A 15,930-nucleotide genomic window follows, 5' to 3' on the forward strand; every position below is an offset into this window, starting at 1 on the left:
CAAGCTGGCAACTCCCATTACAGTATTTTGTCAAGGTGCATTGTAAGGACTGAATATAGGGGCAGAGTGCAGGCTGCAGAGTTTCACTTGCAATATATAGGTGCATAGTGCAGGCTGCTGAGTTTCACTTGTAATATCTTTATCCGAAATTCTTTGGATGATGTTCTTCAGAGTTTTAAGACCACTGTATAATACTTGGTGTTTTTCTTCCCTTGATTTGGTGTATAATTGTGCCTCTAATGATGTGAATAGTGTAGACTTGGAATTATACCTTATTACTAGCTTTTCCAGATCATTCTAACCAATCTTGGAGGCTTTTTTTTAAGTTGATGATTGTATTCCAAGTCTTAATTATAGCTTCTCTAAAGCTTATTATGCTTCATTAATTTTGATTTGCGATGGGAATGTCTTTTTGTTATAATTTTACTTTTTTTTTTTTTTTGTGTTTCACCCGGTTCACTCTTTGGGCTAATCCGAATTCGGGGATCAATTTTGGGTGGTTAGGTTCCAGTCCCCTCCCAATTGTTGTTGTGGATGATCGAACATGGGTCCTCCCTACCAAGTGTAGTTTCAATCACCACTACACCAACAGTTAATTGGTTATAATTTTACTTATTTATTGTTAAAGCATAATTGCATTAGCAAGTGTGTATATTAATTAAACATGTCACCTAAAGGGATTAATTAAAACAACCCATGCATCAACAATGATAATGGTTGAGATTGGGTTTGATAGCACTGTGAAGGATTCCCAATTCTTAGGCCCTGTTCTCATCAGATTATTTTCATTTCACTTCAGTTCAGCTCCTAATTTCCTTCTCTCATAAAATATTCAGTTCAGTTCAGTTCAGCTCATTTCAGTTAATGAGAACAGGCCCTTAATAGGATCCCAAAATGCATATTTGGTGTTTGGAATCATCCCTTACATATTTTGATTGCCACTATAGGTCTACGACAAATTTGTAAAATAGTTATACTATTGAACCAAAATCATTCTCGAGAATTTATATATATATATTGGTAGGCTTATTATAGTTCCAAACTAGCTTTTACAACCTTGGGAGATCCCCCCACATCCACTTCAATTTGGGAATATTTTTTCAAAATTGATCTGAAATTGTGGATTATAACCTTTAATTTTGAACAGTTTATGACTTTTATGAGCTTGAAAACAAAGAGGACAAGGTGCTTATCATAGGCCCCCCACAAAAAGGCTACAAGACTCCAAGAGGCCTCTAGATGATTGGAAATTTGAAATAATCTACTTTCTTCTTGTTAGTCAATTTACTTAGCTACATACACGACTCTCTTCATTAGTTCGAGATCATAACGAGTCTTTACGTGATCGACAAGTGATAGTATTTATTTCCGAACAACAGTATATGACCCTAGGAAGCATAACCTAAGATCATTTGTGTTCTCGACATCAGGTTGAAATCTTAGAAAATAGTCAAATTTCATGTATTAGAAGCTTTCAAATTTAACCATATAGGGTAACCATTTCAGGTTCGAAAAAGTTGGCAATTGAGGTGCTTCCTAAAGCTCCCAAAGGGTCATCGAATGTTCACTTGATGCTCTAAACCATCTCATTTATGCCTTGGCCTATCCATTGTAATCATGTCTTAAAATGTTTTGCATTGACCTTAAATTATAATCTTATTTCCTACCAACTACCAAGTATATTGACTATACTTTGTTAAATCACAAAATATAATTAAAAAAAAGGACGTGAATAATGTAAAAATCCATATAGCTAGCACGGTGTATAAAAAAAAGGATTTTTTTTTTTTTTAAAAAAAAAAAAAAAAAAAAATTCGGCACAGAGCTTACGCGTTAGGGCTTCATTCTACAAAATTCTAAGTGACAGCCCATTCTTAAAAAAAAATGCAAAAATTTGGCGCGAATTTGAAATTATTTCACACCCAAAATCCCACTCTTTCTCTCCTCTTCTTGTTCACTTCCCATCCCCAAATCAAAATTGCTGAATTCCCAACAAAACCCTAAAAAATCACTTCAAAAACTTTCCCCCAAATCAATTTCTGAAATGGGGAAGAACGATCCAGAGCTATCATCAGCAAGGAAAGCGTATAGGAGTGCTAAAGATATAGGAAATCGCAAAGAAGAAGCTAGATGGGCAAATGTAATTGGTGATATTCACAAAAATAGAGGTGAATATTGTGAAGCCCTAAATTGGTTAAGGATTGATTATGAGATTTCTACTGCTTGTTTGCTTCAAAAAGATCGTCTCCCTTCTTGTCAATCCATGGGTGAACTCTATTTGCGTCTCCATGATTTTCAGAACGCCCTCCGCTATCAGGTATTTTTTCGGGTTTTTGCGGTTTTCAGTTTAGAAGGATAACCCGATTTAGTCGGCTTCCGCATGGTTGATGTTGGTAGTATTATGAAATTTGATTAAGGGAAGTAATAGGAATTTTTTTTGACAATTCTTATTTCATTTTATTTTTGTTGTACTCGTGAATTTAGGAATTTGAGTTCATAGAGTTGATTATTTAAGAATAACTTTTTCTTATGCTTGTTTTAATTTTAATTGATTCATAAATCAGGGTTTTTATTTTGGATATGTTATTCTGCTGCTTTTAAGTTTGTTTTGTTCATATTAATAATAAGTTTGATTTATGCAACAATAGCTCTTTGTTCTTAGCAAAGGTAGTTTCTTTCAATGGTTATCTTATTTGGGTTACTGGCATTTTATAATTAAATTTGTGTTCATTGAATTTTGGTTGTGTAATGTTAATATTAAATTATCTAACTAAGATTCCTGTCTATATATATATATATATATATATATATATATATATATATATATATATATATATATATATAAGATGTTGATTAGTGAGGTATACGAGAATTTTATAACAATGGAAGATGTATGCTTTTGCTAACTGAAAGTATTATTGGAAACAAGAGTGTAATAAGTACTGGATTTGCTTTATTCTGTTATTGTTGATTGGACTAGAATTAGCTTGGAAGATACTATGAACGACCAAAGTATCTTTTGCTAATACTTGATAAATTGATTCTGTTTTCTGTTATATATGTAGAAAGAGCATTTAGAGCTAGCCAAGGATGAAGAAGATCTGGTTGAGCAGCAAAGAGCTAACACACAACTCGGACGTACATACCAAGAAATGTTTACTAAATATGAAGATCATTCTGCTCTTCATAAGGCTAAAAAGTTTTTCAAATCTTCTATGAGTCTTGCTAAAACTCTCAAGGAAAATCCCCCGGACTCTAAATCCTCTTTTCTTAAGGAATATATTGATGCATATAATAATGTTGGAATGCTTGAAATGGAGCTTGATAACTTGGAAGAGGCTGAAAAAATTCTTACCAAAGGATTGGAGATCTGTGATGAGGAGGAGGTGAATGAAAATGACGAGGGGCGCACCAGGTTACATCATAATCTTGGATTTGTCTATATGCAGCTAAGAAAGTGGAACAAAGCTCGAGAGCATATCAAGAAGGATTTAGTGATATGTAAGAATATTTGCCATCGCCAAGGAGAGGCTAAAGGCTATATTAACCTTGGTGAACTATTTTGCAAGGTTCAGAAGTTTGACCAGACCTTGCGATGTTACCAAACGGCTCTCAAACTGGCAAAATCTCTGGAAGATGAATTTGCTTTGGCTCGTCAAATTGAGGAAAACATTCGAGTTGTGAAGGAATATATTAAAGTGATTGAGGATATAAAAACGGAAGAGCAAAATTTTAAGAAGCTTAATCGTAGCATGAACATGGCCAAAGGCACTTCAAGTGAAAGAAAGTGTTTAAGGCAGCTAATGAAGTCTCTTGATCTTCTTATTGATAAAGCCACCGTTGTTTCTGCTTGGGAAAAAGTAAGTATCTAGTGTAAGATTCTTCCATTGTACTTAATCCCTGAAGAACATACTGCAATAAGTAGATATGTATGAAAATTTACTGTTTCTGCATTGAAGATTGTCTCTTCTCTTCTTGATAATGGCCTTTAGAGTTTATAACTATAAAGTGGGGGATTTTATTTCACCCTTATATTCCAAGAGCCACAATGATATGTCTCAAGCAAGTTTCGGGCTGTTGAGTAGATTGAGGGAGTTTGCTTTGGATTTTGTTTTCAAATCATTATTGATGGCATTAGAAACTATATTAGTGCACAGAAAGGGCTAGTTATAAAAAATTATTGCTCAAAGAAAACAAAAGAATGGAAAATGACATGTCCTGCAATTTTTAACTGTAAGGTAGATTTCCTTGGAAGCTCCCGTAGGCTATAGCACAAGCCAATAGGTAAGTTTAGTAACTGTCCTCCACTGTTAAAGATAAAGTTCTTAGAGACCACCTGAGAGCATTCTAAATTACCTCTATTGTAGCATAAACCACAAGAAACCAAAAAGGCATCATGTAGCTTGTAGGTGTGCTTTTGACTTCCAAGAAGTGAAGAATATGTTTGGGGTTGCTGTGATAACAGAACTGTATCATTTTGCTTACTTTTGTTCACTTTGCTTACTTGCTATACTTGTCTTAGTGTCCTGCCCTTTCCTCCAGTTCCCTCTGGAGTTCTTTGTTTTGATCCACAGATGGCTCTTAAAATTTACCGTTGTATAAAATGGGGCACTTAGGTGCTGAAGGCAACATGGGTCATGCGCCTTTTTGGTCTTGGTACACACTACTTTTTTCCTGATTATTTTCTCCCTTATATCAAGTGTGCCTCACTTGTGCTCCTTGAGCCTTTCTATACATTGCTATTTATTAAACGCAGAAGTGATGGAACAATTTGTTGCATCTTTCTTCTCTCTGCTATTTTTTCTTCTTGCAAATGGAGCTTTAGATTATGCTGTTTGTTTCCAACTTAACTGCTTGATCTTAAACCTCTGGCTGGAAAAACATCTAATGCAGGTCAGCAGGTTACATATCATTTTCTTACATCTGTGCTCAATTAGTGTACACATTTGTACATGAACTTGTGCTGGAGTTGGACTTGAAAATCACATTTTTAAACTTGGCACTTTCTTCTAAGGATTCCTGAAACATGCATAAATAAAAGGCAATACTATTTTTACTCATTAGGGTTGTGAAAGCTACAAATACTATCAAGCTTTTTTTATGTCTTAAAATATATATACCTCTGTTATCTAACTTTGGTTCATTGTCTTCTAGCATCGAGAATTTGCAAAAAAGAAGAAAAAAATTGCAAGCAAACTAAGTGACAAAGAAAAGTTGGCTGATTCATATTTGGTTGTTGGAGAGTCATACGAAAAGCTTAGGAATTTCCAAAAAGCTCGTAAATGGTATACCAAAAGTTGGGGTATTTATAAAGTGATTGGTAATCTGGAGGTTAGTTTTAATATTTTTTTTAAAAAAGTTATTTCAGCTGTCTATTTGCTCAACATGTCAGAGGTACGTGTTTGATTTAATCTTCTCTCACAAATTCACAATGATGATTTCAGGGCCAAGCATTAGCAAAAATCAACTTGGGTGATGTTTTAGATTCTGAAGGCGATTGGCAGGGTGCCTTAATGGAATTTCAAGAAGGTTATAGGTATAACACTTGATCTCTATTCTCATTCGGAAAGATGCTGTTAGACCTGATATTTCTTGCTGCAGAGACTAATTTCTATTAAGGTGGAAATCCATACATAAAGGATTCACATGTGTGACTTTTTTGAACAAAATTTATTATTCTGATGTGTTAGATACAGATTTATCTTGTTTGATTGTTTGTTGTGGATGACAACAAAGCCCAAATTTTTTATCTTCTATGGTCGTCAACCATGTTCTTGACCCTCTATTCTCTTTTATCAAGCACTGTATATTTATGCGCACTTATGCGATATGTCCAAACTCTTTATTTCATACTTATCTCCTTCCATCTAAGTCATCTTCGGTGTCCCTTGGCTTCTTCTAAGATCCTCATGACCTTAACTCTACTCTCCTTACTGATGCATCTTATAATCACTCACATGCCTAAACCAACGTAACCGTTTCCCCCTTATTTTATCCTTAGTTTTTTTTAACCCCAACTTTTCTCCTAATGCCTTCATTCCTAATTCTATATCTTAAGGTGTTACACTGTTACCACTCAACCATAACATATTCCCAACATATGCATCTCTGCTACTCCCATCTTCCTAGTATGATCTTTCTTAAAAGCCCAACATTTTGATCTATATGACAATGCTGGTCTAATTATCGCCAGATAGGGTTTTCCCCTTTAACTTCAAAGGTATGCTTCGGTTACACAATACCCCAATTGCTGCACTACATTTTAGTCATCTGGACTTAACCCTTTGGGTCACATTTTGGTCAATTTCTTTATTCCTCTGAAGACTTGAACCAAGGCACTTAAAAAACTCACTCTTGGGCAACTAGTCTCTCCATTCCTATGAAGAATCATCCCAAGGAGCTTAAAACACTCAAATGTGGGAAACTCCTTACCGTATATGGATGAAAAACTTGAAAATATATATTTAGGCTTGCATGTTCATATTTTCATGTTTTCCAAATTATATACTACCTCCGATTATTTTGTCTGCAACTTTGGAATTTATTAAGTTTCACAAAAAAATACTCCAAAGTTGCATATAAAAAAAATCGAAGGTAGTATATTAGGTTGGGTGTTGGAGCTTGATTTCATGCACCTTGCCTAGTCTTTCCTAGTTTTTCATTCAACACATTTTAGACTCATGAGTACATGATTAAATCATATCAAATTATCTACTTTGGCTACATTAGTTGCTACTCGTATTAAAATATTAGGAAAACTATATGCGTAGACCTTGTGCTTATTGAATACTGGTTAGCTAAATGTGATACTAAATATCAAATTGGGTCTTCAAATACAAACACAATGATATTTTTGAGTATCTATATGCTTATTATCTATATTTTGTTGCAGGATTGCAGCACAAGCGAAGAAAATTTCTACGCAAATTTCTGCCTTGGAAAACATGCATTACAGCCACATGATTAGATTTGATAATGTTGATGAAGCTAGGTATTGCTGTTCATCATGCATGACCATCAATAAAAACAAGTTTCATTTGAATATTATGTCTTTTTTCTCCAGTGGATTCTCTAATTATCTAGTCTTGGGAAGTGCTTCAGGTTTACTTAACTACTTTGGGTACATTGCAAACGATATTTGTGGGCTCTTAATCATAAGCCCAAAAAAAAAAAAAAAAAAAAAAAAAAAAAAAAAAAACTAAAATTGTTCTTTATCTGTAGTTGGTAGAAGATTTTTCTGCTTATATGCTACTCTTTATATGAGATAAAACAGACCTGGAGCCCTGGAGGTTTAATTATTCTCAGCCTTTATAGTTAGAGGGTGTGGAATGGTTATGTCTTGATGTTAAATGACTCAAATGGAGCTCATCCTTTTACTGTTTATTTGAGCTTTTGCAGCTGAAGTTCAGGATGTTAAATATTACTCAGCTGCTGCAAATTGCTAAGCCTGCAATGTTCATCTCGTACTACTAACCCTTTTGATTGATGGAAGTGTGAGAGAAAGGATATGAATCCTATTACTAACAAGAGGCAGAGAAAATAACAATAAATAATAATGGCATATTTGATTTTCTGGCCAAGGGCAATTTATCTGTTTTGCAGACTTCTCTCTCTCAAACCATACACTGCAAAAGAAAACCACTTCCCTTTTTATATTTCCTTTCACATTTCCCACTTATTTCCTCGAATGAATTTGAGTAAATAATGAAGTTTCTCTAAGGAACTTATGGAGGGAAGGAGAGAGTATTTTGAAACAAAAATTCCTTCAATAGTTGTTAAAAAGTTCATATATAGCTGACAAGATAAAAAGACTTATGATTGAGCTGATTTACCATCCACAATTTTCTTAGAGCCATTGGAGGGTGATGATGTGGAGCAGCTAATGTTGATAAATGTCCTTTTCTAGATGATGCTTTTCTTAGTCCATCTTAATTAAAATTTGGGTTATGTATAGAGGGCGGAAAAACTTATTTCTGTAAGTGACATTGTGCTTTGTAGGAAGTTGAAGCTTGAGATAGAGAGCTTGCAGACATTATTAAACAGTGAGCAAGAGCCACATAATGCATTGGAAAATAGCTGCTCTGAAACAGAAACTGAGGGAAATGATAGTCTCTCTGAGGACAGGTTTATTGACTGTGGATCATCTCATGGAAGTGAACCCCTTCCTGCGGGTAAATCTATTTCAAGCCTTGAAGACCTTGAAGATGATGAAGTTTTGAGCTCACTTTCCCGCTGTAAAAAGTTGCAGAAGCTTGAAACAAGCAACGATAATGGGGCTAAAAGAGTTTCTGGGACAGCTGAAGCATCTCCCAAAAACTTACCTGATTCACTAAGAAGTCCGTTGACCACTGTTGGCCGAAAGCGTGCTCGTCTAGTCGTTTCTGATGATGAAGAGGATGCACAATGCTCAAACAGAAGCCTGGACGCTACTCAAGAGGATATTGCTACATCAAATGAATGTGGGTACTTAAGTATTTGTGCTTTCTGTTACTTTCATGATACTGAGCACTAATCATGTTTCTTAACTACTTACAGTAAAGAGTAGAAGCAATCATCTTGATTCAGCCCATGACCAACAGGTAACTTTGAAAAAAAAAAAAAAATTTATTATATCACACATCTATTATAACAGTAAGAGCCACAGACTAAATACTATTCTTTGTTCATTTATCCAATTTTTAACAGGATCTTGTATTGGATGGCTGTAAACACGACACCAGTTCTTGTAATCTTGTGAACCATGAAGAAAGTTCGTGTTCATATAAATCTAGCAAACCTGAAGAAGCTGCTCACAGGAATCTCAAGTCTCTAGCTGACAATAAGGTATTTAGGGCACTTGTCTTAAATACACGTGTTACTGATGTATTGAGAAGTTTTAATTTTCATCTTTTATTAGCCTAAAATTCTAAAATCTAGTTGCATAGGCGTCTGATCAGCCATGCATATATATATATATATATATATATATATATATATATATATATATATATATATATATATATATATATATATTTATATATATATATTAGCTGTAGACATTTGTAGCTCCTACCCTGATACCCACCAATAAGGCAGGAATAATTATGAAACAGATCAAGTCAGTTAATGAGATTTCAAATTGAGCATGCATGTTGTAGTTATTAGAGTAGATCAGTGAACATTCTTGCATGTATTTATGTGTATTTGATATATTCTCCTTTACCTTTTTGTTTCTGTCAGTACGGCATTAGAATAAAATTTGAAGATGCCTCAGTGTGCATTGAAGCAGAGCCAAGTGTGTTTGCTGGTGAATTTGATATTGAAGCCTTGAAGTTGCAAGCAGCCTGTTCTTATTACTTGCAGTTATCTTCACAAAGGAGGTCCAGTGGTAAGAAAACCTTGCAATATGCCACTTTATTCTTGCAATACCATGATGATTATAGCACCCAAGAAATTTAGGATTTCAAAACTTTATGACTCTATAGAGTTCATTGTTAGTCAAATAGAATTTGTCCGTGAAAGTTTATCGGTAATTATATTCAGCTCATTTCCACTACCTATGAATCTTTGGGGTAGGTTCTGAAACCTCATGCTGTGATAAAGAGCCCAGAATTTCATGTGTACTTCGCACATTTTATATATTTATAGTGTTTGATACTGAAGAATTTTGATCAAACTTAACCATACAACCACTTTTTGAATCTCTCTTTATCTTAATAAGCAACTCTTATTGCTTGTTTGGCATACTTTAATAGGAGGTTAGAAAGTGCCCGTTTGAGTACTTGTTTGATTGCCATGGTTAAGTAGAATAGGGATCTAAAACTTAAGTGAAAAGTGGAACTTCCCACAAGACATGACAAAAGTACATAACCCTTGGGGTTCTGCATGAATTCCTTGAAAGTGCAAATTCATGAGTGTCAACTATACATGTGAATGCCAATTCTTTGGATATGGGAGATAATTTCTGGGAAGTGCAGCTTCATGCAAAACTGAAGTGTACAGAAAATATAGCCATATAGGGATATCAAACTATAGCAAGACACACTTTCACATGCCTTCTATTATAAATTAGAGAAGTCATAGGTCTTGCAGTGATCCATCTTTAACTTGACAGTATGAAGATGGCTGTTTCAGTAACACATGTATGCTGTCAAACAGGTCTGTTGCCAATCATTGACAATTTGAAATTTGGGGAGCAGATTCTTGCTACTGATCACACAATGGATACTCTTTTGATTGAAGCTCAAGCAGGAGGTTCAATAGAAGCTTCCATTAACGGTATGCTCTGATAGATGTGCTGATTTTATTACTATTAATCAGCATGACACCTTAGCTTGATATATGTGCTGATTTTATTCTTTGCTTACTACATGGCTTGTGTAATTGTATTTTTCAAGTTTGAGGTGTACTGTGTTTTCTGATGCAGTATCTAAGAGGTTTTGCCTTTCCTCTTTAATTTTATAATACAGAATAGTAATTGAGTTTTTTATTGCATAAATGAAGCATATTGACGACATATACTATACTGTGTTTTATACATTTATTACTCGACTTTGCTTTGAAGAAATATACATGAGTGACAGAGAAAATGAATAAAAGGGACATTCTTTTATCTCTATTTGAGTACTAGTTAACCAATATTATTGAAAAAGTAGTTCATTAATTTCTTCCGTACTGCGAACGTTCATTATTGTTCTTCCAATTCTACACTTAATATGCAAAATGTCCTACTACTCAACTGATCACTCCTGCTCTCCTAAGCTGTCTAATCTTTAGAATCTCTTTTGCACAGTACAATAATCATGTGGAAACATATCAAAATATATTCCTTGCACATATTTAATGCTATTGTAATAATTGGGGGATCTACCAACTAATCACTTGTGTCTAAACACTGACAGGATGGGTGCAGAAGAGATTGATAAAAATGTATGTTGACTGTTGTCAGAGGTTAGCTGAGCCACCTAATATGAAGCTGCTAATGAAGCTGTATAATTTGAAGGTGAGGACATACTGAGCTGTTAGAATTGAACTACCTAATCTCCTTTCTTTTTCGTTGTCTACATACTGTACAGGATAAAACATGAGCTCTCCTTTGTTTTTTTCTGTTATTTGCTTGTGTTGTTGCAGATTTCTGAGGATGAAGTCATCGTGTCTGATTGTGAGCTTCAAGATATGTCAGTAGTTCCTCTACTGGATGCTTTGAGTGCCCACAAGACTATTTCCATGTTAAATCTTTCTCATAATATGTTAGGTAACCACATTGATCAAATGGTTAATTTGATACTTCCGTCTATTCCAAATTTTTGTTCACTGACATTTGCCACTTATGTTATTCACTTCAGCATCATTCTATGCCTGTAAAAAGGCTCTCTCCCTTACTGAATTTAAGAGTGGTTATATTTATGCAACTTTATCCTTGTAATAATAGAGAGCATGTTCCAATTAGTTCTTGATGTGATACTCTACAACTGTTAGCTACAGGACAACAAATAAAAAGTGTACACATTATCATGAGCCACTTCGATTAAGTTCATTATCATTCAAACCTACGAAAGTAAAAAATGCAAGGCAATACTAATGGAAGTTTGTAAGTGAGACAGGGTGGTTGAAGAAAATGTGAGTCACAAGACCCACAACTCACAAATTTCAAAACTAATATATGTTTGGCAGAGATTTTTAATTTCTTAAATTTGCTGGTCAGATTTCAAGTTGATTGTTGTAGGTCTGGTAGCTTTTTTAGCATTTAATCTGTTTTCTGTCTTCAGGGAATGCGACAATGGAGAGACTCAAGCAAGCATTGACATCATCAGGTCAGAATTATGGGGCCTTGGTGTTGGATCTGCACTGCAATTTGTTTGGGCCAACTGCTTTATTTCAGGTAACCTCTTAATTAAAACAGTATTTTCCTTTTATAGATTTCATTTAGCAGTTTTCTGCAATTAGAAATGAGGTATAGTCGTAGACCTTTAATTCATTTTGGAAGACAAAAGGAAGTATCTAGATATACTGTCAGTTATCACGTTGCCATAAGAGAACAGTTTGTTGTCACTTGAGAAGATTAGAGGAGCCTTTTGGGCAGTGATGTTGCATCACTTTGCCTGATATCTTTAGTCTACATTTGATTTTTTTAAAATTTATTCTCTTGTGTATTCTCAGATTTGTGAGTGCCCTGTGCTCTTTGGTCGATTAGAAGTTCTTAACATCTCAGGAAACCGTCTGACTGATGCCTGTGGAACTTACCTGTCCACCATATTGTATAACTGCAAAGGTTAAACTATTTCTCTTCTTTTATATGTTCTGATTTTGTTTCAGTAACTCCATGAATTAATAATATATATGACATGGAAGGTCAGTTGTTGACCTTCTCTTCTGCTTTTGCTCAGCTGTGGTAACTCTGCAGACGTGTTTAGGATTTGGAGACTATTTCTTTGTCTAATACTCAAATCTGTTCTCTTGGCTTTCTATTGCAGGTCTTTATAGTCTGAATATGGAACGATGTTCTATAACGTCCAGAACAGTTCAAACAGTTGCTGATGCATTGGATTCTGGTTCTGTACTGTCACAGCTTTTAGTGGGTAATGACTTGTTCAAGGTGTAATGTTTAATACTTTATCATCTTTTGATTTAACTTCTGATTTAGTTTCCTTTTTTGGCAGGACATAACAACCCTATATCCGGTAACTCTTTATCCAACCTACTAAGTAAACTTGCAAAGCTTGAAAGGTGAAGTTTCATTCTTATTTGCGATTGTCATTTTGAATTCTTAACTGAGATTGAAGTGAATTTATTTGTGTGGATATGTACAGGTTTTCAGAACTGAGTCTGGATGGCATAAAACTTAACAAACATGCATTTGACAGCGTTTGTCAACTTGCTAGATCTTCATGCCTATCAGGTCTCATGCTTGGTGCAACAAATATTGGTTCTGTGAGTGATTATATCTTCAAATTTGATCATGTTATATTGGTTTTGCCATTGATCTCCTCACACCATGCCTTGGCTGTTAATAACTTGCAGGATGGAGCTTTAAAGCTGACCGAATCTTTGTTCCATGAGACCCAAGAGCTGGCAAAGTTAAACCTATCATATTGTGGCCTTAGACTGAATTTTGTTGAAAGACTAAAGATAGTTCCCGCAGTATTGAATATACTGGAGTTGAACCTTGCTGGAAATCCCATTACGTCAGAGGTTTGCTTCAACTTCAACATTATGTCAAGTCAACACTTAAATGTAGTCCATATATGATATATATCTGCTGACTGTAGGCCTTCAGTCTATAAACAAGAATTGATCAACTTCTGGATTGTTTTAGTGGATACAGCAGTAATCAATGAAGTATAAATTCTATTGAGAGTCAAGACTAGGTATTAGGAAGTTTCAAATACATGCAGCACTACTCTAACTAGCTAAGGGTTACTACAGACTTTTAAATGGTGTATGCTGATTAAATATCAGTTTGGTCCTTAAATGGATATTGGACTCACTTTTTCTAATATTTGGGAGGGTGCAAGTCTTACTGGCGTGACTCAGACATATGTACATTACATTCTCTTGGGTTGAAGGTTCTAGGAACCAAATTTAGTCTCCTAATTGGGTTTAAAATTAGGAATAAAAATAGAGTGGTGTGTGTTTGGAACTTGATTCTTGATACATGTATATGTATTTGTTCTGTTTGAGAATGAACTTTTCTGTTTTATTAGATACCTGAAGGCTCAAAAGAAGTATAGACGGAGAAATCAAAAAGGTGGGGGAAAAAATCCTATCATTCCTCATTCAAAACTGAGTTCGAAAAAAGACTGAATTACTAAATAGGGTTGTATGAGTTACTCAATACAATGCTAGTATTTAACTAAAAAAATTATTTGGGATAGAGAGATCCATTTTCTGTATTCTGTTACTAGTGCAGCAAGCCTACCAGTAGGCAGTAGATGCATTTGCTGACGAGGTCATAAAAAAAAAGCTTAATCTTGTTTAACTCATTAGAGCTTTTACTGCAGGCTGGAAATGCATTAGCGTCAATACTTGCAAATCCAGAATGCAATCTGAAGCTTTTGCTGCTTAACAATTGCCATCTTGGTCTCACTGGGGTTATCCAAATCATGAAGTCACTTGCTGGTTAGAGTTACTAAACTTGCCCTTTTTTCATCAAATTCTATACTTATTAACAAACTGATGCTTGACTTATTGTTTGATGTCTTAAAGAGAACGAGTCCCTCGAGGAACTCAATCTTGCTGGCAACATTGAGCAAGAACAATTTCAACATAATGGACATGATATTACAGGCAATAAGAATTTGAAAGCATTAGTCTCTAAACGTATACTTCAAGATCCCGCAGGTGAGCAACATGAAGAAGACACCATTAATCAGCTAGTCGTGGCTGATAGTTACGAAAATGATTCGAAAGATGAGAATTCAGATGCACTACTTGCTGATACCTGCAATAGTCAAGACAACCAAAGGATTAAGGAATTATCAGCTGCCATAAGACATGCAAAACATTTGGAGTTACTAGACCTCAGCAACAATGGCTTCACAACTCAAGTAGCTGACACCTTCTACACTGATTGGTGCTCTTCTACAAGAGCCGGTGTACCTCGCAGGCATGTAAATGATCAGTTACTTCACTTATCTACACAGGACAAGATTTGTTGTGGACTAAAACCTTGCTGTCGAAAGAATTGATACTGCATCACTTAATTCATTCACCTGAAAATTTTATGTTTGAATTTGTATATTTTTATAATCTGCACCTGGTAGGATTAATATTTATATAAGACTAACATTATTTAGGACATTAGGATTTAGGAGCCCTTTGCAATGCTGTATATAATACAAGTATATGCTCAGTGAAGATTGAAAACTGAATTCAGTGAAGCATATTCGTAGACGCTCTTGTATAATTCTTCATGTATGATAATCATCTAAAATTCAGCATTAGTTTTGTAAATGCTTGATTAGCCTTCACATTATTGTTTTTTGTTTCTGAGAATCCAGTCTTAGATGTCAATAGTCAATACCATATACAGGGACGCTACTTGTTTAGCACAACAGATTTAATTAACTAGTAGAATTTTCTTTTTCTTTTTTTTTTTTTTTTTTTTTTTTTTTTCTTTTTTTTCCGAGAGGTAGAAAAATCATCTTAATTTAAGCATTACTCCCTATTATTTTTACACCTCTATAGTCTATAGTACTTTGCATTAATGGAATGAGTTGTATCTTTATTTCAATATTTAGTACGGAGTACCATTTTGGGTATGAGTAGTAATTATATGTGATCAATGGGTAAATCAAGGCCTTTATTCATTTTGGTTGATATTATATGATCACGATAAACCATTTTTAAAAAAATCAACTTAAGTATCATGAGCTGTTGCCAATATTCTATCAAAACTCAAAAGGTATTGTATGTCACCAAAATTAATAAATGTCAAATTATACTTCTATTACAGTAGTGTGTTACATTCTACTGATATTTACTCAGCTAAACTTTTCTATATTTACTCAGCTAAACTTTTCTAAATTTATGTGATCTTACTTGAAATGATTAATTGAACTATATTGCTTGTAAATTGAACTTGATTGACTTTTATTAACTCTTGTTAAATCTTAGGAAATTTTGTGAAAAACTACCTATTATAGTCCAGAATTTGCGAGAAACTACCTATTAAAAAAATATTATAATTGACTATTTAATTTTTGAAAAATGTTGTAATTTACTACAAGGCCGGAATATGAAGTTTGACCAAAATTGTCCGACGTTGACTTGGTCACGTTGATTTGGGAAAGAAAGGGGTTATTAACTGTCACGTGATGGTCACATGACCAACTCAACACCGGAGAATTTTGGTATAACTTCATATTCCGGTCTAAGGTAGTAAATTACAATATTTGTCAAAAAAAAAGGTAGTCAATTACAACATTTTTTCTAATAGGTAGTTTCTCGTAA

The 15,930-nt window shown here is 34.4% G+C and overlaps 1 protein-coding gene across 1 annotated transcript; it reads left to right on the forward strand.

The window, feature by feature from the left end:
* Nucleotides 1–1,804: 1,804 nt before the first annotated feature.
* LOC145563256 (protein TONSOKU-like) lies at nt 1,805–14,910 on the forward strand. The gene is made up of 20 exons (XM_081623700.1): nt 1,805–2,317; nt 3,066–3,860; nt 5,155–5,331; nt 5,445–5,536; nt 6,893–6,991; nt 7,999–8,459; nt 8,536–8,579; nt 8,686–8,823; nt 9,220–9,367; nt 10,138–10,257; nt 10,881–10,981; nt 11,110–11,233; nt 11,748–11,860; nt 12,139–12,250; nt 12,453–12,557; nt 12,639–12,705; nt 12,789–12,909; nt 13,000–13,170; nt 13,980–14,097; nt 14,185–14,910. Exons 1-20 carry the CDS (start codon nt 2,045–2,047, stop codon nt 14,664–14,666), a joined length of 3,861 nt encoding a protein of 1,286 aa, XP_081479826.1. The 5' UTR covers nt 1,805–2,044; the 3' UTR covers nt 14,667–14,910.
* Nucleotides 14,911–15,930: the final 1,020 nt, after the last annotated feature.

Source organism: Chenopodium album, chromosome 10 (genome assembly GCF_948465745.1).
Source record: "Chenopodium album chromosome 10, dcCheAlbu1.1, whole genome shotgun sequence".
Classification (NCBI taxonomy): Eukaryota; Viridiplantae; Streptophyta; class Magnoliopsida; order Caryophyllales; family Amaranthaceae; genus Chenopodium; species Chenopodium album.

Excerpts from the sequence above, each read along its gene's own strand:
- LOC145563256 (XM_081623700.1), top strand. The coding sequence starts at position 2,045 with ATGGGGAAGAACGATCCAGAGCTATCATCAGCAAGGAAAGCGTATAGG. Across the intron at positions 6,992-7,998 it reads GATAATGTTGATGAAGCTAG|GAAGTTGAAGCTTGAGATAG; the intron begins GTATTGCTGTTC and ends TGTGCTTTGTAG. Across the intron at positions 9,368-10,137 it reads TTCACAAAGGAGGTCCAGTG|GTCTGTTGCCAATCATTGAC; the intron begins GTAAGAAAACCT and ends GCTGTCAAACAG.